The following is a 24,745-nucleotide window of genomic DNA, read 5'->3' as shown; positions in this document are numbered from 1 at the left end:
ATGGATCTCGAGAGCGAGACCAAGACATCCAAGAAGAAAAAGAAGAAGGATAGCTCGTCTGAGGATGATGACTCTTCCGAGGGAAGCAGCAGCGATGGCTAGTCTGGCAAAAAAGTGCAAGTGCTCTAGAAAGACATGGAGCGAATGAGGAGAGAATTTAAAGCAATGAGAAGCACGGGTCGGACCGAAGGGGATGTATGGTGCACGGAGTGCAAAGAGGAAGGACATACGAAGGGTACTTGTTTGAAGAAGGCCTTTTGCAAGATTTGCCAAGTGATGGAACACTCCATCAAGGAGTGCCCATACAACATGAAAACACGAAACCAACAAGTATTGCTTACATAGGAACAACCAACTACATCGGGCGGTACCGACAGCTCCCAGGAGAACAACAATGCAACATCGGGAGGCTATCGAGATAACCAGTGGGGAGGACGAAACAATAATAACAATACAGGAGCCGGATCCAATACGATCCCAAAGGTCGACTGATGATACAATGCAGAGCGTGCAGCCAGTGGGGGCACTTCGCCCGAGATTGCCCGAAGGGAGAGGCCACACAATATTTATGCAAATGGCACGGACCGCGAGACCAAGAACGAGACGTTCTGAGCCTATAGTCGGCGGCTCAAGGAATTGTTGGGGAAAATGGAGAGTCAACCACCAAATGGGTTGAAAAAGAGATGGTTCGTGGAGGGACTGAAACACTCCCTCCGGAAGAAGATGAAAATTGTTCCACCAACCTCGTATGAAGATGCATATAATAGAGCGATGGATCTCGAGAGCGAGACCAAGACATCCAAGAAGAAAAAGAAGAAGGATAGCTCATCCGAGGATGATGACTCTTCCGAGGGAAGCAGCAGCGATGGCTAGTCCGGCAAAAAAGTGCAAGTGCTCCAGAAAGACATGGAGCGAATGAGGAGAGAATTTAAAGCAATGAGAAGCATGGGTCGGACCGAAGGGGATGTATGGTGCACGGAGTGCAAAGAGGAAGGACATACGAAGGGTACTTGTTCGAAGAAGGCCTTTTGCAAGATTTGCCAAGTGATGGAACACTCCATCAAGGAGTGCCCATACAACATGAAAACATGAAACCAACAAGTATTGCTTACACAGGAACAACCAACTACATCGGGCGGTACCGACAGCTCCCAGGAGAACAACAATGCAACATTGGGAGGCTATCGAGATAACCAGTGGGGAGGACGAAACAATAATAACAATACAGGAGCCGGATCCAATACGATCCCAAAGGCCGACTGATGATACAATGCAGAGCGTGCAGCCAGTGGGGGCACTTCGCCCAAGATTGCCCGAAGGGAGAGGCCACACAATATTTATGCAAATGGTGCGGACCGCGAGACCACGAAGATGCCACCTGCCCGAAGTCCGGCGTCAACTTGCTCAATATCGAGGAAACCAAAGAAGAGTAAGTGCTGGCCATAACCCACGCCCAAGCCAGACAAGCAATGTGCCCAGACCCGGAGACGAAGAAGCGAAGGGTACGGGAAGCACGAGAAGAAATTGAGAAAGAGATACGAGAGGGGGCAAAGGCGAAGGGTACGATGGGTACTTCCAGCCGACCGGAGGCGGAGGAGGCTATACTAAATCAAATTTTAAAACCGGAGGTGCCTGTGAAGGTACACGACCTCCCCCAGACGATTCCTCAATTACGAACGGCGTTGCTAAATAATCTCTCCCAACCACGCACCAATACCAACCACCACACAGATGTTCCTGGGGGGTCTGCAATAGACCCCAGGCTGCTGGCAGTTAATAGTGGAAGGAACTCGACTATTGTGGAGATGGGCATCCTTGGCACCATTCTAACCGATACCATTGTCGATGGTGGATTGGGAGTGAATGTTCTTCCAGAAGAAACCTGGCGGAAGTTGGGGAAGCCAATGCTGTGACCACCTACGTTCAATCTGCTGGGAGCAGATCAACATGGAATCAAACCCATCGGGACACTGATGGGCCAACAAGTTACCATCGGGGTGCAAGCCTTCATACTGGACTTCGTGGTAATCCCACTAAAGAAAAAAGGGTATGATGCGATCTTAGGGAGAGGGTGGTTGGTGGCAGCCAAGGCCACCCACAACTGGAAGAACACTTTGTCTATGGAGAATGGAGGAAGGAAGTTTATCATAGACCTTGGGACGCAGTTGGTTAGTGAGGAACTGGCATCATCTTCGGAATCGGAGGGTGAAGGAGAAGGTGACCTGAGGAACAAAGGACGGGGCTGCAGGGAGCCCAACGATGAAGGGATTCTCAAACTAGGAGAGTGCTCTGAGGATGAGACAGGGTCATTGAACAGGCTCTTCCACTGGCAGATGGAGGATTACAAAATGTTCTAGAGCTACAGGCTTGAAGTAGAGGAACTAGAGCAAGTAACAGAGGAGATGTACCTGTCGGAATATAGAGAATATTGGAAGGGAGACGCCCATGTGAGTGACACCACCGCACACCAGTTTTCGAAGGAAGAACCCATCATGTATCAAGAGGTAAAATTGAAGGAGACAAACCTCGATGACGCAGATAATCCCAAGATCATTCGTGTCGGCAACGATTGGAACCCTGTGTGGAAGGCCGCAGCCTTCAAAATCTTTATTCTTCTTCTTCTTCTTATGTACAAGAAGGAGACCGTGGTCCCTATAGAATTTATGGTTCCAGGTCTTCGGATGGCCATTGAAAATAGACTTGCCATCAACGGGTCTAAAATTGAAACCCTACCACGAGAAGCGCGCAGGGGACCTGAGAGGCCGGGCAGGCGACTCGAGAGGCATAGGACCAAAGCGGGAGACTCTCGGGTGCGGCAAACCGAGAAGGATGAAGGGCGATCCCAAAGGCACGGGACCCAAGACGAAGACTCTCTAGACAATTAGATTAGGAAAAAAAATTGAAATAAAAAGAAAAGAAAAAAAAATTTGAAAAGAAAATAAAAATAAATGAATAAATATATATTTTTTGCAAGTGGTGGTGGGACCACCTTACGGTGTCCCACTGCACGCAGTGGAACCACGACGATCGACCACCGTGCGGTGGGACACCGTACGGTGCACCACCGTTGATGGAGGTCACCGACCTCTGAGGCCGAAACTCAACGGGTATTCATCCACCGTATGACCTTCCCAACCACCGTACGATAGACCAATCACCGTACGACACCAAGCCTTCAGGTGACCCCAGTCGTCGTACGGCTCAGCCACCGTACGGGTTCACTCCACCGTACGACAAATAACCTCTGTACGGACTCGGGACCACCGTTGATGGAGGTCACCGGCCTCTGAGGGCGAAACTCAGCGGGTATTCATCCACCGTACGACCTTCCCAGCCACCGTACGATAGACCAATCACCGTACGACACCAAGCCTTCGGGTGACCCCAGTCGTCGTACGGCTCAGCCACCGTACGGGTTCACTCCACCGTACGACAGATAACCTCTGTACGGACTCGGGACATTACAAACCGTAGGCCTGAAGGAGCACGGCAATGGCGGTTTAAAAGAGGGTGAAAGGAAGCGCGACAAAGATAAACGGTGGTGATGGCATGTGAAAAAAAAAACGATGACTAGATTGAAAAATCATTCGATGGAGTCTGGAGTCAGGATGCTGGAAAAATTAGAGTGGAGAAGAAGGTTTTTGGCATCTTAAAATATAACAAAAATGGTGTGCACCATGGACTTCCGTGTGGTTCTGAAGGTGGTAAATTGGTGTTGGCAGCAGGGGCACTGCCCTACGCTCCCCTCGGACCCTGCGAGGGGAGCTGCCCCTCGACCCCGCTGGGGGCACTGCCCCCAAACCCTCAATTTATTTTTGAGCTACAATACACTTTTTGAGTTGGGCGAAGGGCATCGGAGAAGTCACGATAAGTGTTGGGGTTGTTCCGTACTGTGAGAAAGAAGCCTGAAGCTAAGCATTGGCGGGGAAGCCATAAGCCGTAGAGGGAGATGGATTTGGAGGTTGCAAACAAACAGAGTTTGAGGGAAGGCATTCCAAGAACGCTAAGTCGTACGGCACCGGGGAGTTATTTAGTTCAGTTTTCAGCCTTTGGGGAGTGTGATGGAGGATTTGAGGCGTCGCCTAGCCTTTGTGCCAGAAGGTTGTGGCCACTTCCAGGCATGAACGGTACGCTTTGAGGAACTCGGAGTATGTCTTGGCTGGACGTGAGGTTGCCTTGGTGGATGCATAGAGGGCTCGGGAGGAGCTGACCACCAGGTTGGAGGCAGTAGTAGCGTGAGACTTAGTTCAGCATACCTAGGAGTTGGATGTCGAGAGGGCAGCGCGGGTGGCTATCGAGGACAAATTGGCTAGGGAGACAGTACCATTTGAGTGGCAGTTGGTGGAGGCTGAGACTAAAAAACGTGTTTTGCCGACAAGTTTGGTTTAGGCACAGGAGGACTTTGATTTCAAGGAAAAAAAGAACTTGTAGAAGCAATAATGGTGAAATCCGCACTTGAGCATCGGGTGGTAGCAGAAAAGGGTTTTCAGGCAAGGATGCAGCAGGTGTAGGAGTTCCGGGCTCGACTGGCGTCAGCAGTTCCTACATCTTCTTCATCTGCAGTGCAACTACCTCCTTCAGGGATGCCCCCTCAACCCCCTTCTTCTTCTATACCTTGATTCTGTTTAATGTATGAACATCATCTCTATTTTGTATTAAGTCGTCTGGAGACAACTTCTTTTCTTTGGGGGGATGATGTTGTCGGGAATAATCATTATGTTATGTTGTCGTCGGTAATTATGGGTTATGACAGTCAGTTAGTCTTCCCGAAGGGAAGTTGGACGCGACGGTTGGTCGCACCCCTTCGGGTATTATATATTGCATACCTTTCCTTCGAAGTAGCATCATGATAGTCGTATCTGGGTGTGATGTTATAAGCACTTGATGTACATGGACTGTTGAATTAATACAGAGACTGGTTCTTTAATATATTTCCATTATGTTCTGTGCATTTGCTTTCTACATTTAATCGTTTACCCGTATGTGGCAAACAATGACCTGCAACAAGATGGTCTGCTGCAATTCTCGGACTGTGAAATAAAATCAAAAAGGAAGGGTTTAGGAAACCTAAGGATAGTGATGATAACAGTTGATGTAGTGGGTAGGCAGATTTCGATAAACAGATTCTTGTTTTTGCCAGAGATACACTCACAACTAGACAAGAACTGTACAATCTCCAAGGGATGAAGGATTTTCAGACCGGAGACATTCATTTAGGCACCCAATTCTGGCGCAGCCTAAGACAAACACCTGCAGTTGAACTAAGCACAGTTTGGGTTCAGACTAACCATGCATGGTGACCTACAATCAGCAGGCCACCAATGGTATGAACCTGAAATGCATCAAATACCCCTCCACACTTTACCATTAAAATCCCTACACTCTAATATTAACCATCTGAAAGAAACCATGCAAACAAACTAAAACCAAAATGATAAACATCAAATCAATGTCCATATATTGATTTCAGCTGCCTATTACAACAATTTCTGCAGCAGTTCTACTCTACTCCTAATCTGAAAACTGAAATCTAACAGCCTAACTAGAGTCTAACTATCTAACTCAAAAATCTAACCCTTTACACAAGAAAGGCCTCTGCCTTTTATAGATTTACAATTTGAACCGGTGGCCAGGATGGATTGCATTCAAGGTTCCTGATTTATTCCACAAAATAAGGCTGCCCATACCCACTTAATTCATAGTTATCCCTTCAACCACTATCTCAACTGCCTACAACTCCTTGGCATTAATTCGGTCCTTCTGGTGGTTGGGAATAGTTATCCACAACTGACTTGTTTCCCCTTTGTTTCAAAATATCTTAAGTGGGGCCCACAAGCAGTTTTACATTAAACAATTTCAGTTTTTTTTAGAAACTGAATTTCTGGAATTAAATCCAGCTGTGTATTCTTCTGAGAATGCATAATTTGGTAGCATTCAGAGTGTTCTTCGGTCTTTAATTGCGCTGGTGGATTTCAACTCTGTGGTTTAGGTGGTGGCCTTTAACTTTGTCATTCAGGTGATGATGCGCTTCCCAATGCTTGGTTCCAATCTCACGCTCCTGCATCTTCTCCAGCTTCCAACGCCTGGCCGCGATCGCATCTGCCTGACATTTCAGGCCTTCTCCTGGTTCTTCCAGCGCAGGCTTTGATCTGCGAATAATCAATTTCATTTATGAATCAATCATTTCAAAAACTAATTTAAATTAATTTGACAAATATTTCATCTTATAACGTTTGGCTTCGTCTCGTTGAAGTTTGGGCTTGAGAAGCTCTTTGTGAGATGTATCTTTTAAATCCATCTCTTCATACATGAAATCTTGATTCCTCGTCTTGATTCGCTCTCTAACTTAGACGAAATTCAGGCCTGAGAGGTGAATTGCGAGTTGTTTTTTAAATTTATAAAATGTCTTCGCCTTCTCTTCCGGCCGACTACTCCATTTTAATACCACCCTTCAATTTTGGCAAATTTAATCTCTCTGCACGATTTTTATTTGATAGGTGAATGATTTGTTTCAAATCGCCATGCCCCCCTTGTGAATTTCGGCCTATTTGACTAGAATGTGCGATTTTGGGAGATTTGACTTTCGCTTCCTTTCAGCCAAAAGAAACTAAATGTGCGATTTCTTGATTTCGGGTCCTAAGAAGATTTCGGCCTCTTAGATGAATATGTGAGCCTTTAGTTTGCATTTCGGCCTAAAATGGGAAATGGCGCGATTTTGTTGTTTTGGTGATTATCGAGCAAGTGCTTATTTTGCGAGTTGGAATTCTGTAGTCTTTTCGACAGATTAGAAGACTTTACGTGATTCTTGCTTTGGACGCTTTCTTTGCCATTTCGGCCTTATGAAGGATTTTGCAAACTTAACTCTTCTTTCCTATTGTTTTCGTCCTACTGAAGGTTATCGCGATTTTTTTGTTGTTGGTTTTAGGCCAAATGAAGATTTTCGAGCAAATAGAGTGTTTCAGTTAAACATCATTTCACAAGTTGAAGTTTTATTTTTTTTATTTTTGGTTTACTGACCGAGTTTGCAAGTTTGGAGATTGGTCTCCTCTCGGCTAAATGGAGGAAACAAGAAAAGAAAATCACGACTCTCATATTTCGGCCGAAAAAGAACTTTTGCACGATATGAACATTTTAATGCTTTTCGGCCTAGTTCACGATGATTTTCGAGCTATTTGCCATTTTTGCAAACTTGTTATCTCTTTCCGGCATTTTGGCTAAGTCCTTCAATTTCGGCCCAAAAGCCTGAAATGTGCGATTTTTTCTTTAATGCTTTTCGGCTTACAAGCCTTCTTTGCAAGTTTTACCTCTTTTCATTTAATTTCGGCTAAGAAGCCGCTTTTTGGAGGCTTAAGTCATATTCGGTCTGCAAAGCCTTTTTGCTTGAATTTGACTAATTACTACCTTGTTTGCCTCCTTTTCGGCTTGAGGCATGATCTTGAGAGCTTTATGTTTTCGGCTTGGAAGGCGATTGGTTGAGTTGTCTTCTACCTTTCGGCTTAAACACCATTTTGTGAGTTTTAAACTCTTTGAAGTTTTTGGCGTAGAAGGCACCTTTGTGAAGTTTAATAATTTTGCGGCCTATGGGGCGAAAACGTGAATTTGTCTCCTTCTCCCATTTCGGCAAGTAAGGATGGTTTGGCACGATTTGAACTGGGAAAGTTTCGGCCTATGAGCTATTTTGTGAGATTCTACATTGCTTAGATTGTTGTCCTCATTTTTGTTTCCAAAAATTAAGGACCACTACGGTGAAATTTTTATGAAAAAATGGAAATTTTTACTCTATGGCATGCTTCCCGAGGCAGAATTTCGACTAATCCTTGGACTGGCTTGATCCTCAGTCCATTCTCGAACTACGTTTCGAATTTTGTCCAATTCTGGGTTCATTTGCTATGCCTTTCTTTCAATTTCGGGTTTTAAAACCCAGACTGCAGGTGGAGAATTTTCTTCAAACTGCAAGTTTTAATGATATTCATTGTTATGGTCTTTGTAGCGGAATTTTTGATCAATTACATGTGCACTTTTATTTTAAATATGTCACTTGTAATTTATTTTAAGTTTCCCCTTTAATGTTTTTATCTTTTTATTGTTTTTTGGTCATTTTTAGTTAAAATAGGGATTTTTTGGCTCAACTGCAAGTAAACTTGCAGTTTGTTCAAAAAACCCCTACTTTAATGGTTTTCACATGTAATAGGGATTTTAAATCCCCATTACATATGTGCAAGTGTTTTTAACTTGTTGTAGGGATTTTATTTCCCTTTTACAAGTATTTTTAAACTTGCAGTTTGCTCCAAAAAACCCGATTTTGACATGAAAGTGCATTTTTGGACAATTTTAAACTTGTCATTTGTGCAAAAAAACCCGATTTTGGCTTGATGAGTGAAAAAGTGAAAAATTAAACTTGCTATTTGTCTTAAAAAACCCGATTTTGACATGAAAATGGGAAAAGTGAAAATCGAACTTGTTATTTTCTATCTAAAACCCGATTTGCTTCATTTTGGACAAATCGAACTTGTCATGTGTCTCCCAAAACCCGATTTTCATGCAAAATTGATTTGTTGAAGATTTCAAAGCAATTTTTTGTGGAGATTTTTTAGGGAAGGAAGGCGTTTTTGCTTCTACCCTATTTTCATGCAATCATCAACATCTTTCATGCCAAATGGAGGTTATATTGACTGGTTTTTGGAGCTAAATCAGCAAAAAACGTGGTTCTTTAAACCCACATTTTGGGCGTTTTTACTTCATAAATTTGCAGTCTCCTTAAGTGTTTTGTCTTCTTCCTAGGCGTGGAGGGTGAGAGGTTTTCGCACCATTTAATGATGCCGTTGGAGTTTATTATGGTGGCCACGTGATTTCCTTTGCCCACGTTTTCTCCCTTTGGCAGCGTTTTCAATCATTTGGATCATTCCTTCTTCCTCTACCTTAGGCGTTTTGCTTGGATGCACACTCTCATTGGCATTTTGGTCCTCCAAGTTTAAGATTGCTGCTATATTTGGGGCATTTTTACAAAAAACGTGATAAGGGTTTGATATTCCGGTTTTGCTTCTTCATCTCAAGAATTGTTGCATTATTGGAGAAGCATTTTGCATTTTTAAGAAAGGTATGTTCTCCTTCCTTTCTTCTCTTCATTTTATTATTTTCTTGTTTTCTTTATTTTTCGTTTTTAGTTACATTTTTTGGCATGTGATGTTCTTCCCCCAAAAAATTTGGTTTTCTTGAAAGAAATCTTCCCCTTGAAATGCAATTGTTGAATTGCATTGTTCTTCTCAAAATTCCCTCTTAACTTGTATTCGGGATTTTTAATCTCAATTACAAGTTCGCTGGAAATTTTTGTCCTTCCCCTACAATTAAGGAATTTAATCATTTTTGGTTAAAATTCCAAGCTTGAAAAGTGTGAAATACCCCTCCCTTGCAAATTCGGGTTTTAAAAACCGAATTACATGTTGAAGAGTTCTTCCCATTTTCATAAAAATGACTTTCCCGGATATTCCCGTTTCTATTCATTCACGTTCCCCATATCCGTACTTTCCATTTCCATCATTTCCCGCAAGTCAAAATCCCATTTTTCGTCCATTTCTCCATTTTCGAATTTACAAGTGTACTTGTATTCGGGTTTTTAACCCCGATTGCATGTATGTCCTTTCCAACTTGTATACTTGCGAAAATTCTCCCAAGATCCGAAATTGGTCAAAGTCAAGATTTTCCCATTTCTACATATCTCCCCTCTTCCTCTCACAAAACCGTGAAATTCAGAGATCAAAGTTTTACCCATTTGAAGAAGAAAGAATGATATTTGCAGTTGATTATGATGTTGCCTTAACTCTTTTAAGTCTTCATCATAGCATTCCAGGTTCACAATCAATGTCAGATTTGCCGGCATCGCCAACTCCAAAGAAAATGAAATATCAATATGACAAATACCAGAATGAGGTTGCACCTTCCCAGGTTTCTTCTCCTTTGGATCGCATCAGGGACACGGAAATAGGGCATGTTGATATGGCAGAATTCATTCACAGGGTAGAAGATCCACAGGATAACAACTTGCAGCAGCTGTTGGACAGCCATATCCATCATGCATCTTCTTTCCCAGTGGCTGCCCTAGAACCTGAGTTTGTTCTTGCATGCGCCCATAATTTTGACAAAGAGTCAAGAGTCATCAAAAATGATGATGGTGAAGCTATAATTCGTCTTGATGCGGATACAATCGAGAAGGTCTTCAAAATACCTCCTGCACCTGTTTATAAGGAAATCACCAAAGAAAGTGCAGCAAAGTATTATGTGAAAAGGGAAAAAGATTGCAAGCGACACATCAATAGATGGATCCAAGAGCCTCGTCCTTCCTTCTCAAGATGGGCAAAGTTGTACCGTTGTGATTTCAAGTGGGAGATAGGAGACACCATCACTCTTCTCAGCAGGATGATGGGCCTTGAGCACTCTAATGTCTTTGAGCCATGGATGTATCAATTCATTATGTTCATACGGCAGTCGCATCACATTTCATGGGGTGAAATCATCAGCGATGCTTTTTGCGAACAACTTGCAGCAGTTCCTTCCACTATGACCTTCTTCATGAATTCTTATTTGGTATATTTAGCAGCGTCACTTAGACACTTTCCAGGTCTTTCTACCAAGGGTAATCGCTCGCTTATACCAGTTTGGGAATATTATGACCAGTTGCCATTGAAACCTAGCAGACTGCATTTCAGAAGAGTCCAAGATGCATTCTTCGGATATTTCATGTGTCAGTTTGACGTGGATCTCAGAAACAAAAGAGTATCAGATGAGGCATGGGTCAAGGTGTCTGAGTATGGGTGTTTATTCCTGCAATTTACCACCTTCACCTATATAAGGATTGGATGCTATGATGGACAACCATACATGCTTCCAAGATACCCAACCGATAAGATAATTCTTATGGAGTTGGGAAGACAGATCATGGCTGTTCATACTTTTCAGTCTGCTAGACACAAGGTTGGAATGGGGATCTCTAGCACAAACCCATTGAAAATTGGTCGATACTCCCTTGTCACATCTGTGAAGGCTAAGGCCATGGAGGTTGAATTGCAGGAAATCAAGCTTAAGAGGTTCAAACCTAGAGCTGATTTTGATTATAGAGGTATGAAGGAGAAGATCAAGAAATCCTTTGTGCATGTTCATCGCATTGAAGACATCTGGGTAGATCTCCGCACGGAAGTCGAAGTTCTGAAGATGGATTACTGCAGGCTCACTATTGAGCAAATTGTTGACTTGAACTTGGCGGATATCCCACAAGGGATGATCGATGATGGGCATATACTTGATCTTGAATACATTTCACGAAGGGTTGAGGAAGCTCCACTTCCTTTGATCCAATGGTCACACAAGGAGTGCGTCTCCATCCTTGATAGATTTCAGCCTATCTTGGCCAACACTAGCGCATGGCTGAAAAGTAATGCTGTTAGACTTATCAAAATCAAGGTTGGTAAAGAAGATGATTCTACAGGGCCTCTTGGACGGAAGTCTGAGATTCAGATTGATAACAAGGAGGGTGCTGCATCTTCAGGCACAAGGATCAAGTTATGAGTTAGTCGTGCAGTAGTGCTTCCTCCTGAGGAGACGACTACTCGTGGGAAGGAGAAATCACAATTCCATGGTCGGGTGATCGATCTGGATAATCCAGAAGAGGGGCAGCAATCTAACAATGCGCCTAGGTCTCCAGTTTCAGACTCGCCTCACGAGGTCATTCCTCCAGTTTCCATTGAGACGCCTCTTTCTCCTCCTAATTTGCTCATAGATGAGTCTCCTCAGAATGCAGTTCCCATTTCAGCATACAAGCCTTCTCCTGATCAACAACGAAAAAGTGTGTTGAAAGTTCCTGAAGATAATCCCACTTGCATTCAGTTATCAGAAATCGATACTTCCACTTCTAGTTTTGAAGAATTCATGAGGCAATCTTCATGTCCATTGGTAACTAAGCAAACTGTGGTCGCTATTCAAACAGATATTCCTCCCAGGGTGACCACGGTAATTCAAACAGAAACTGCTTCTCCTTTGCCTATGGCTACTACTGGAAGTGAGTTGATGACTTTGCCTCCATGGCTTAGTTCTTTCACCCCGAAAAGAAAGAAGCAAGAGATCTCACCTGATGCCTTTGACTACCAGCAACTCAAACAGTCCATATCCAAAGTTGCTAAGAAGGTGAAGACTATCTCTAGGGTAACTGTTGATAGCAACAAGATGAAAGTAGCTGAAATTGTGGAACCTATTGCAGATAAACCACTTGATGAAATGTCAGCTGCTGATTATAAGGTTACAAAGGTAGAATTGGGCAAGCAAACACATGAGGTCATTAAACATGATGCTCAGTTTTTTGTTGCTTCACTAGTGCAAAGGTGTGACGATCTTCTTGCAAAGAAAGACAAGCTAGAAGAAGAAAACCGACAGCTCATGGCAGCCATTCATAAAATCACAAAACCTGCTACTGAAGGGAGTAACTCCATAGGTTCTTCTGGTTCCCAAGAATCGATTCGTGGAGTGGAAAGGGCTGCTCAGAAAGTACAAGCACTGGATTCCTAGGTTGATCAACTTCATGATCAATGTATTCAAGTGGTAAAAGAAATTTTTCAAATAATGTCTAAGTTGGAAACCATTGAGGAGAAATTGGATCAGACTTCTAACACTTTCAAAAAGAATCTGGAAAGTGTTGAGAAAAGTCTGGCAATCTGGCGTACCATGCCCCAACAACAGCTGAGTATTTTGCAAGAGCACGCCATCATCTCTTCCAGAGTCATGTACTTGGAATTTGAGGAACTCATGGAAAACAAGACCCTTGTTCTTAAATCCCTCATTGAGGAGATCAGTGATGCAAGGAGATTCTGGGAAGAAATCTATCGAGGTATTGTCTCACATTGTGAAAGGGCCTCTTGCAATATAGTAAGTCAGGATGGAGAGCTGATTCCAGAAGAAGAGGTTCTTGCTGATTTACAGATGAGGATTCATAATGAATGGATGAGCGAACAATTCTCAGCAGCTTCAATTCAAGCATTGATGAAACACCAAGCCTTTTTGCACGAGATCCAGTCTATCCTAGATAAAGACAATTTTGTGCTCCTCCGCTGTCACGACACTATTGTGAAGACTATGGTTGTTGCTAAGAACACCCATGAACCGAATCCCGAGGAACTACAAGCAAGCATCCGGAAATTTCAAAGATTCGTGTCTTCACAAAATGCAACTTAAGTGTTTTTCAACACTTAGTTGAATTTTCCCTCTTTTGTAATCTTTAGTTGTAATTTTGTTTTGACAAGCTACATGTAAAAGTAATTTTTGTAAAATGCAAGTTACACATTACTTGCACTTTTGTAATTACATGTAAGGCAACTACAAGTTGTGTTCGATTAGGACTGTAGTTGGAATAAGTCTTAGTTAGTTAGAGTAACTCTTAGTTAATTAATGAAGTCTCAGTTATTTATTAAATGAGTCTTGGTGGTTGAGAGAATCTCTCAAGTTAGTTAGGATCCTCCCACCTTTTTCTCAAGGCTCCTCTTCTATAAATACTTGAGAGGTCCATTGTAATTATCATCTTTTGGAAAGCAAGCAAAAACTCTGCCAAATTTACAGCAAGAAGTCTTTGAGCTTATGTATGTGAATTGAAGGTTTTGAAGAATAAGAAAGAAGGATTACTCAAGTTTTGAGTCTTTGAGCTACATGTTTGAGTTTGAATCTTTTTATTTCTTCTATGCAAAGTGTTTCTAAAGGAGCTTAGTCCAATCTGATTTGAAGTCTTTGAGCTGCAAGTAGAGAAGATTAATTAAAATAGGAAAATCTCTAGAAGGAGCAGCAAGTCTTTGAGCTTGCGTCTATTCTTGAGGGAAAATTATTGTTTGATAAGAAATAGCAGCAAGTCTTTGAGCTTGCATTAGTTCTTGTCTTTGTGTTAAAAGAATAGATTATTCCAGTCTTTGAGCTGTTATTTTTTATTCATTGTAAAAATTTAATATAGCAAAGGGTAGATAGGACTTCCAATAGTCAAGTCTTTGAGCTTGATATTGCTGTCCCGTCCCGAAGGAAGTGACGGAAGTCTTTGCGCTTTCAGGAAACTTCATTTCCTTTCTCTCATTTCACTTGAAAGTAGTTACTGCTGTTCATTTTCAATCGCTATCCTTTTCTGTGAAGAGAAAAGGATATTGTCTTTCTTGAAGAAAGAAGGAAGACTGCTGTCCCATCCTGTTTTTATTTCAGTTTTAGTTAGATAGGGGGAGCCTTCCCTTAATTAGGAGAGTTTTTACTCGTGTGCTGTGGTTAAAACCACAATTTTGTATATTTCTTCCAAGTGTACAAAATTTTCAACCAACATAGATGAACATTGAGATTCTCCTTACCTCGCGATTTTGCTTGATGAGAGTTTCGTGATGAAATTGGGGGTTTATGCATGAACTTGTTATAGCTTCAATTTCTCATAGAATGTGAGAAACTGCCGAGTTTAGATTTTAGTCTAGGTTTGCAAAATGGTCACAAAGGTCGAAATTCACCCTTGGTCATCTCCTGACCATTCCTATTCGGGCTTCATAGGGGATTACTCAACATCCTATCAGCTTTTGAAAGGTCGATCCTCTCCCTCTTAACCGGGCAGACTGCAACCATGGGGGGTTTGGCTTAATGAATGCTCTCCCTCATTCAGACAGACAAAAATGGGGGGGGAGGGGTCCCCGTAAAAGATGGGGTGAGGTGTGCATAACACACAACAGGAAGCAACAGAGTTATGAATCATAGGTGTCATTTTCACATGTGGAAATGTCCTTTATGGATATGTACACATGTAAGGAACAGATTGAGGCCACTATTGTTCAGTTTGAGGCAGTGTGGGAGCACTTTATGACCCAAAAATAGTTGCATCCGACCCTCAGGAGGTTGAGGACAAAAAGGACAGTTATTGCAGCATGAGGAGGATATCTAGGAGGAGATTGGCGAGCTGTCCAGCTGGTGGAGAAGATATAGGGGCAGTTGGAGACCTTTTCAAGGTCTTTCCCAAGCATCTAGGAGCAAAATTGAAAACTTTATCCATGGACCAGTATAAGGTAAAGGTTTTTCTTCATCAAAACACCCTTTTGGAGCAGTTTTCAAGCCTTAAAAGTAGGAGAGGAGGAGTTGGACGACCCAAAGAGTGAATGTCAAGTAAGGCAGGGGTCCCATGAGGGGGGCTTAAGCTCTATTTTTAAGGAAGAGGTAGTCCCATGAAGAATTTTTTTTTGTGCTGTGGGATTATTTGGAATCTTTTCCAAAAAAATAGGAGCCCCTACTTTTTAGGCCTGCAAATTTGAGTGGGTGAAAAAGGGGTGGGGCTAGAAATTCCCCCACCAGCTTAGGATGTTATCTGCCACTCGTCAAACGTCTAAGTTTAATTTCTATTAAAAAATAGTTTTGGAGGGAAATGAATTATTTTTACTTGTTTTTATCATGCACATAGTATAGAAGACAAAAGGTATTATATTCATGAGATCACCAGTTTAAATTTTTAAGCTGAACTACACTACAAAATTCATGGGACCAACAGCTTTAAAATTTAAAAAAAAAATCTTGGCAGCTCCAACTCTATTTCTTAGGAAGCCCCCCCTCCATGGGATCCCAGCCTAATCAAGTTCTCCTTCTTCTCTTTTCTTCTTTATTCTTGGCATTTAATGTTAAAGTATGATGTAAATAGCTGATGCTGTCTATAAAGCACAGTTCTTCCTTTGCAAAAAAGTTAGTTCTTGCTTTCTTTTGCTCAGCATTGTAGCTATCTTAAGCTCTTTCAAGCAATAAGATTATACTTGTAACTCATCTTCAGATATGTTTAGCATTGTAAATTCAGTTTTACCAAGGCAAACAGTATCATTTCCAGATTTATACTGCTATAAGAATCCCTTTTATCAATAAAAATCAGATTTTTCCTTCATATGGGTTGTTTTATGTTATGTTGATACTTTGGTGCATATGTTTTATTGTGTTTTGTGATGAAACCTTCAAAGCATGTGTCAAGTAAACAATCATGAATAGAAAAGATATATTCTTATGCTGGTTGTAGATTGTGAGAAGCTGATATAGGGCTGTTTTGTTGTGAAAACTATTTTCTTTTTCCTTCTAAAGTAGCAATATAGGCTATTCTATCTGTGAAATGATGAAGCAAGGAGTGTACAAAACCTGAAAGTTGTGCAAGTTAAAGCTTTTTATAAGAAATTGTGAGTTAAAAACAACAAACCTAGGTCTGATTTTATCTAGGTGCATCACCAAAAAGGGTAATATAGGTTTCATTTTACAAGCATTTCTTCCTCTTTCCTCAGCAAAGTCAGTAGTTTAGGAGTAGAGTTTTAGCAAGTTAGTAAAGGAGCCAGCCTTCCTTGGAGGTTCTCTTTCATTACAGGTTACCCACAACTTGAAGGAGATCCCGTGTGTCAATGGTTTGCTGAATGTAGCATTCGGCAAGGGTGGAAAACCAATTGGTAACAATACCATCCTCCAAAGAGAATGAATTGCTGGCAGCTCATATGTAACCTTGCTCAGAAATTGTACCTTCCATTCTGTAACAACTGAGTCTTCTATTTTCTATGTAAAAGAGATCAGAAGTTCTGTAATTTCTGCTATATATTTCAGTTATTATTGAATGGTAATGTGTGATTCATTGCACAAGAGTCCCCTCTTATTTTCTGCACTGTTAAAGTATTCTGCTCTATAATTTGAAAGTAAATATCAGAAAAATAAAATATTTCTCATATCTGCAAAATCTGAAACAAAAACATGTGCAAGCCAAGTATCTACATGCTTAGAATAATGCAAACAATTGATAACAAAATTGGTAACAAAGGCAAATTTCAGTAAGGGTTTTTACATGAATACATCTTAAAAATATTTAGAAATGCAACACCAGCACACACAACAAATATAATAGGGAAACATTGTCTTGTTCCTCATTCTGCTGCTTACAGGCTTTTGTTCATTGTGCCACATGTTTGACTGCTAACACTACTCATATAGACTTTAGATCTCTATTCCATTAATGTGTGTGTGTGGTGTATGTACACACACAAACATATATATAAAGGGGTAAATGCTTTTGACTTGGAGCTATGAATTGGTGAGGTCACAAACGGGGGACCTGATCTCTAATAGAAACATTCAACAATACCACCCATTGGGGTTTGACTCTTGATGGCGAGAACAACAACACAACAACTTAACCATCACATTGCCAATATCGGCTACACACATATATATTGTAATACACACACACATGTATATATACACAGAGATATATGTGTGTGTGTGTTTAGTAGTGTTAGCATTCAAACCTGTGGCACAATGAACAAAAGTATATTTGTGTGTATGTGCGTACATATAGAAACATGTATGTATATATATGTATGCATGCATTTTTGTTTAAACAATCACCACTTTATGTAGGAGTACACCTCTTCATAGTTAGAGCTAAATCAAGCTCTATAATCTGATATTTAACTTTAATTCCTAATTTTCTTGCAATCCTTAAATACTTGTAAACATAATGTTATAGATGACATATGGTGATATGTTATTATCATCTTCTTCTGGCACTTCCCTGCTTCCTAGCATCACCTCTGCTAATTCAAGTGCTACTCCTGGAATCTGGAATAACATCTATGAAACTTGTGCTAAACACTTTCCATACGTTTTTTCTGCAAATATTTCCTGCCAACACGTTCCTTAAGAATTTTATGAGTGCTGCAACCCTATTGTTTTTGTTGGTGCACATGTTTTAGTCTACTTCTGATTTTGCAGGAAAAACATGTGACAATTCCTTCACGTCACTAACTATTCCTTCATTAACCATTATTGTCATCCTTTTATGATATCTACTTTATTTATGATCCTGGAAAAGTACAAAATTGTAGATAAAAAATAGTTGCTCTTTTATTCTGTAGTTTTCATTTATGCTATTTTTGCTCTCTTTCTTTCTTGTATGAGACATAATATTCTATGCATCTCAACCATTAAAACTTTTTCCATCGCAGAATTTGATCCAGAAGATTGTCCAATTGATTGTTCAAGACCATGTGAAAGAGTTTGCCCTGCTGATGCAATTAAATTTGAAAGCTCAATTCATTACAATGATGTGCCTCTTAATTCTAGCTCTGCCAAGTTTCAGGTTTTTCCCAAGGACCATGGGATTTGAATTACATCTAACATGTACTTTTTCTTTCATCTTGGCAATGGTTCATTGGTGACTTTATTATTTGTTCTCAATTTTCAGGCAGGAGTAATTAGTGAACGTTGCTATGGTTGTGGCCGTTGCCTCCCAGTTTGTCCATATGACAAAATCAGTGAGTAAAGATGAATTATTTTGTCATCTGGTAGCTTTGAAGGCGGCTTATTAAAATAAATTGAATTTGTTTTAGATTACAGTCTGATTGTATGCCTTTGAACTCGAAGCAACCAATGTGAAACCAAAATAAATATAAGAGATGTTCCTTTTGTTCAAAGGGTTAATTGAATGTTTCTGTTCTTCTGAATTTCAAGCAACTAATGTTAATTGTTAAGTCAAATATCCTATTGAAGACAACAATGTGCAGTGAAAATGGGTTGCTCGAAGAGATTTCAATGGAAGAATAATATTCATCCTACTAGAATTTTTTATTGCGAGGTGAAAATACTAAAATCTTATTTTAACTTAGATTCCCATTTCTTAACTTGATTTTTATTTCTCATGAATCTTCCTTCTAAATACATGATGAAACATCTTACGAAGGTGCATTGTCATTGAGATATTGTTATTTGTGTTTATAAAATATTAAAATCTAACACTTGCAACTAATCTACTGACACATTTTTGGTGCAAACTTTAGCTATGGTATCTTCTATATAGAGAAAACATACCATTATGTTGTTTTTGTGCATGAAAAGGTGATTTATCTTTGAGAATTTTTGTCTATAAAAACACATTGTTAAAAATTTAATCTAGCTCATTTTCATTGAGTAATATAGTTGTCATTCTTTTTTGTTCATCATAAATATTCTTTTTTTTTAAAATTTAGGAGAGGTTTGGAAACGGAGCACTTCAAAGGATTCAATGCCATAGTAGAAATGGCTTCCTTGCAACAAGAGGATACAGTAGCTTGACATTGCTATGGGTAGTCACTAGGTGTGCAATGTCTTCTATTTGGTTGGCCTAGAGAGACAAACATGGTATTAGGAGTGTAGTGGTTGCATTCCCTTAGGAAATCCACACATAACTATCAGACTATGGAGCTGAAAGTCAAATTGGGGGGGTAAGGAAATGGTGTTTTGAAGTATTGCAAAGGAATCCCGAGAGTTGTCTTGGCTAAAAGGATGGAAAGGTTCTTTTTCAAAAGACAAGTAGCTTGGGCAGCATAATGTATGTTGACAACCACAAAATCCTTTATGGATGAGAAACCTTATCATGTTGATGATCATTCTATTTTGCATAAGCATAATGTGGTTTTCAGTTATATACCTCTAGGATTGCTACCTGGTAGAGGATTTGAACATTGGTTTTGGTTAAGAAAAAGGATAGCATAATGACAATGTGTACTGACTACAGGCTTCTCAATAAGAAGACAATCAAAAATAGGTATCCCATTCCTGGAATCGATGGATTGATAGACAAGCTTCATGGAATGGTTAACTTTTCCAAAATTTATTTTCATTCATGGTATAATCAAATTAAGTTAAGAAAGGAGGATGTGCTCAAAACAATGAAAAGTCCCTAGTCCAAATTATGGCAAATCTTTGAACTTTTTCCAATATTTAGTGAATAGGCATATTTTCAAACAATTTGTATGCAGTAAGAAAGTAGTGATTTTTTATTTCAGAGCTTGTGGTGATTGATTTGAAGAGTTTTGAAATCCAATGCTCTCATAAAGAATTCATAAATGAAATATTCATAAACAACAAGAATGACAATTTCAACTAAGCAATTGATTGATTATAATCTGCTGTAATAATGTGCAGATGTACAGAGGTAAATGAAATGAATTTCCTGACCTTGTATCAGGAATAAATGCTTTTAGCATAGAACAGAAATCCAGTTTACAGTCCAATGATTCATCATTGGGATGCCAACAAATTCTACCAAAACATTTGGCCCCTTTTTTAACTGCAATAGCACCGTATTGTTCTCATGTTTTGCTGCAGGAGTTCACACTGGCACTTAGAAATGTTAATGCCCAGCTATATGAAGTTGAGTCACCCTGGAATGTGAGACTTAACTTTCCAACAAGGATGATAGACTCTCATACCAACAGACAGCGCATCCATGCCCATCAAAAGGGTTTCTTTCTTAATGTACCCTCATGTCTAGTCTTCAGGGATAGTCGGCCCAATCACCATCAACCAATGGTGTCTTAAAATGAGTATGGCAGCCAGGAAGGTCTCCTCAAATGCCTCAATATACCATAAAAAATATTGCCCAGCAATGGGTAGGAAGGACTCATGCCCATCAACACCAAATTCAATGCCAATTTAAGCACCCAACAAGATAATATATTAGAATACCCAATAGAAAAGATAATGCTAATCACCCAAAGCCACATTAAAATTCAATGCTCAGCCCTTGATATCATTTTCCAGTTATGGCACCTCCATAAACTACTTCTAGGCAATTTTTAATCCTCCACATTGCTTCGACAATTTGTTTTGCTAGCAAGACTTCATGAATTTTAGATCTTAAATCTTTCAATCCAAGCATGAAACCTGTATGCTTCCACTTGCAATGAATTAGGGAGGATATCTTACCACCAAAACTGATTTCCCTTAAGGTTTTTCGTCCTAGGGTTTTGTTGTGATGTATTCACACATCGCCCCATTGCAAATGGGGACCCCTACTTTTTGCTTTCTAGGGTTTGTTTTCTTGGTCTTTTAGGTTATGGACTTTTAGCCTTTGCATTGAAGGGTCGCCAAGGGGCTCATTAGGATAGCAGGCTCTGCTTGAGTCAGGTGGATCTCCTCAAGAGGTCAGGTTAATTGAGTGATTAGGGGTTATTTAGATCATTGCTAGGGTTTTTTTGTGTACTATCTGGTTGCACTTCAAGTTGCTAAATCAAACCTTGGTTGATTGCATAGTGTCCTCCTAGGTCCCATCCCTTACATCAAGGACAAAGCGAATTTGCCTTGAGAAGTCTGGAATGTCATCCTGATCCTCAAATGTCCTGAAATTTGGCTGTCTGGAATGTCATCCTGATCCTGAAATTTGACTAAGTTTGGAAAATTGAAGAATCCTCCAAAAACTAGATTTTGCATTATAACTCCTGGAGGTCCAAAACCACTCTCAAACATCCTAACAATATATATGGAATATAACTTAAAGTATAAGAAATAAGAAAGATATAAGGAAATGTCACTTATACTTATATTCCATATATGGATCCTGACAGAGAGACTAAAGACAAATTTGGCTCCTGACCCTTCCAAAGGGTCCAGAGCGAATTTCCTAATATCTCCCTTCATGGTCTTAATTTGCCTCATAAACCTTGTCCTTATGGCGTAGTTAAGAGAGTATTGAGGTGTGAAACAAAGTGAAGTGATGAAAAGTAAGGAATTTGAGCATAATTGCAAATTTTGTTCCTGACCCTCTCAAAGGGTCCAGAGCGAAATTTTTTCAAGCTCCTGACCCTTCCAAAGGGTCCTGAGCGAAATTCCCTAAAATACCTATTTCTTCACTAAGGACATCAACCAATGGACATACATGGCAAGGAAAGGGATCAAGGGTTGATTCTAAGGCAAAGCCAAGTGAAAGAGAAGTCAATTTAAGCCTAGAAGAGCAATTTCGCTCCTGACCCTTCCAAAGGGTCCAGAGCGAATTCCTCTATAAGACACTCTACATTGCCCAAAGTCACGAGATAATCCATGTCCCAGGTATTATTGAAGGTAATTCACTTGTTCTAATGAAGAAATGTGAAAATGAAGTCAGGATTTGAGCCAAAGGGTGAATTTCGCTCCTGACCCTTCCAAAGGGTCCTGAGCGAAATTCATATAAGACCCTATTTTCTTCACAAAATCTTGAACTAGATGCCAACTTGAGGAGCAAACTCACTTGATCATGATGGATGGAGGCCTAATAATTTATATCCAAGCCAAGGAAGGGAGAAAAAAGGTGAGAAATGAGCTCAAGGAAGAATTTCACTCCTGACCCTTCCAAAGGGTCCAGAGCGAAATCCACTTTTCCTCCATTTTGCTCTTTGATATGACCAAGTTTGTTGACTTCTAAGGCGTGTTGGGAAGGCTTTGATGCATATTTGCCTTTGAGAGGAGGTTTGAGGTGATGAAATGGTGAAAATCAACCTAGAATGAGAATTTCGCTCCTGACCCTTCCAAAGGCTCCAGAGCGAAATCCTCAATTCGACCCCCTATTTTGCCTTAGACGTTGAAAAGACCTTGTTTTGAGCTAAGTTGATGGCAAATAGATTTGATGGTGGTAAGGAGAGGTGAGTTTGATCAAGCTTGAAGGCAAATTGAGGCAATGGAGTGTGAAATCAACCTAAATCTTGGATTTCGCTCCTGACCCTTCCAAAGGGTCCAGAGTGAAATTCTTGAAAACACCTATTTCCCCCTTAGATGAGGTCAAGACCTTGGTTCTTATGGCGTGGATGGAAGTGAAGTGATGTGTCCTTGCCTTTTGAGGTGGATTGGAGTTGAAAAAATGAAGAAATGAGCTCAAGACATGAATTTCGCTCCTGACCCTTCCAAAGGGTCTAGAGCGAAATTCCTTATAGGTCCTATCCTTGGCCAAGGTCCAAAGCAAAATCTTCCTTTTTGGTCTTTTTGGGGGTCAAATCAATGATGTCTTCAAGAGAAAGCAATTCAAAGGTCAAGTGAAGTGCAAGGCTATAGGAGTGTGATTTGAGCCAAGAATGCAAATTTCGCTCCTGACCCTTCCAAAGGGTCCAGAGCGAAATTCCTAGGAGGTCTAATATTTTGCCTAGGTCTTTGAGCAAAACCTATTCCTAGACAATTTTGGAGGCGAAAGGCTAGGCCTAAGATTATGAAATGATGAAATGAGGTCTAAATTGAGCAAAATATCAAATTTCGCTCTTGACCCTTCCAAAGGGTCCAGAGCGAAATTCTTATAGGGCTTGTCCCTGGGGAGGATCTTGAGCGAACTTCATTCTAATGTCTTCTTGTTGATGATTTAAGGTAAGAAATGCTATGTTAGAATGAATATATTATGTGTACTTAATCATCTTTTGGTTTGTTTTGTAGATGGAAGAAGGTTAGGCCAGGACAAGGACAACCTATTCCAAGCCCATCATCATCAAGGACATTCCAAATGCATAAAGGAGGACTCAAGGTGTTTTGAAGCGTTGGAAGACTACAGGTGTTCGAAGAGTTGCAAGATATCTCGAAAACCTTCATTTCGCCACATAAAGGAACCACATGATGACAGAGAAGAAGGATCTTACAAATACTTCAAGGCAAAGTATGCTATCAGAGAAAGAAATGACTTGACTATGTGAAGGCCTCATCAAACACATGGAAGTTAAAGAGGTACATCATTCATCACATCAAAAGACAGAGAAGGAGGATCAACTAAATTCAATACAAAGGTACATTGAAGAAGCAGATAGTTTCAAAAGAGTTAATCAAAGTTAAGCTTCTCATCAAACATCAAGAGCTACAAGCAAATACCAAACAAGGTGGCGTCCCAGTCACTGTTTCTCTAACCAGATTGGTCCACCTCAGCATGTCTAGATTCGATGTACCTGACTCGCCAATGATGGCACAAACTCTGATGTACCTACCCCTGTTTCTTATTGGTTCTCCTACATTGAATGTAATTTTCTCATTGGCTAAAGAAGTTTGTTGTAACAAACCCTAATTAGGGTTTCCATCCTGTAATCCTAGCCATTGATTCTAAATCAATCAGAGCCGTCAATTCGTAAAGGGCTCTCTATATAAAGCCCTGGCTCTTCATTTGTAAAGGTTAATAGTTAGGAGCTAGCAAGAGAGAGATAGTCAATAATTAGTAGCTCAATAGTAGATAGCATTTTAGAGTAGAGTAGAAAGAGAAGGCAAAGATTGTTGTCAAGACATTGTTGCAAAAGTCATGTAAACTTCATTGAAGGAATGGTGAATTCTATGTGTTGATTCTACAATTTGCATGGTCTCTATACTTCTCAAATTTAATTTCATGTTATTAGATGAATGGAAGAAATTTTTATGATCAATGGTGAAATTTGTATATCCATACTACTAGCGGTTTGTTGATTGCAAACTTGCCTTACGTAGTCAACTGGAATCATTCAACTTAAGCTTAACTTTAATTATCGCTTCTTCATTGATATGCATCAACCTGACGATGTCTATGCTTGTAGCGGTGATCTGAACATCATAAAGTTATCCTTAGAAGATCGCACTAACCTTGTGGAGATGATCATAGCATCTGTAATGTCCCCTTCTTCGCAATGATTAGTTCATTGGTCCATTGGCCTATTCCGGAGACTTGTAGGCTATTTGGAAGAGAGAATTAGGGTTTCCAACCTTTGTGGAGTTCTGCACGAGCTTTTTAGGGTTTGTCAGGAGGGAATTCTTTAGTTCTTCTTATGGTTTCCTTCTGGGTTTTCTATGAACTCCAGGGTGGCATAACATGCATTTGATTCTTTGGTGAAGTCAGAACTTACTATTTTTAGTAAGTTAGGGTTTGGCTGTTTGGTTGATGCAATTCTACTGAGCTTTCCAAGCTCTTTCTCTGGGTGCAAAGATTATGTTTTTCGGAGCAGTATTTCTTGACTTACTATTTCTAGTA

General features: G+C 40.3%; 1 protein-coding gene across 4 annotated transcripts in view; it reads left to right on the top strand.

Annotated features, from left to right (window-relative positions):
• Positions 1-24,745, top strand: part of LOC131062658 (uncharacterized) — a 314,377-nt gene that overhangs the window by 66,920 nt on the left and 222,712 nt on the right. For all 4 annotated transcript variants that reach the window (XM_057996370.2, XM_057996371.2, XM_057996368.2 and 1 more), the window contains 2 exons: positions 18,000-18,133; positions 18,239-18,308. In XM_057996370.2, the coding sequence (XP_057852353.2) occupies positions 18,000-18,133; positions 18,239-18,308 (204 nt within the window). The remainder of the gene's footprint in view (positions 1-17,999; positions 18,134-18,238; positions 18,309-24,745) is intronic.

This window comes from Cryptomeria japonica, chromosome 8 (assembly GCF_030272615.1).
Source record: "Cryptomeria japonica chromosome 8, Sugi_1.0, whole genome shotgun sequence".
Lineage (NCBI taxonomy): Eukaryota > Viridiplantae > Streptophyta > Pinopsida > Cupressales > Cupressaceae > Cryptomeria > Cryptomeria japonica.
Note: the sequence above shows the minus strand (reverse complement) of the source record. Positions and strands in the feature narration are given on the sequence as shown.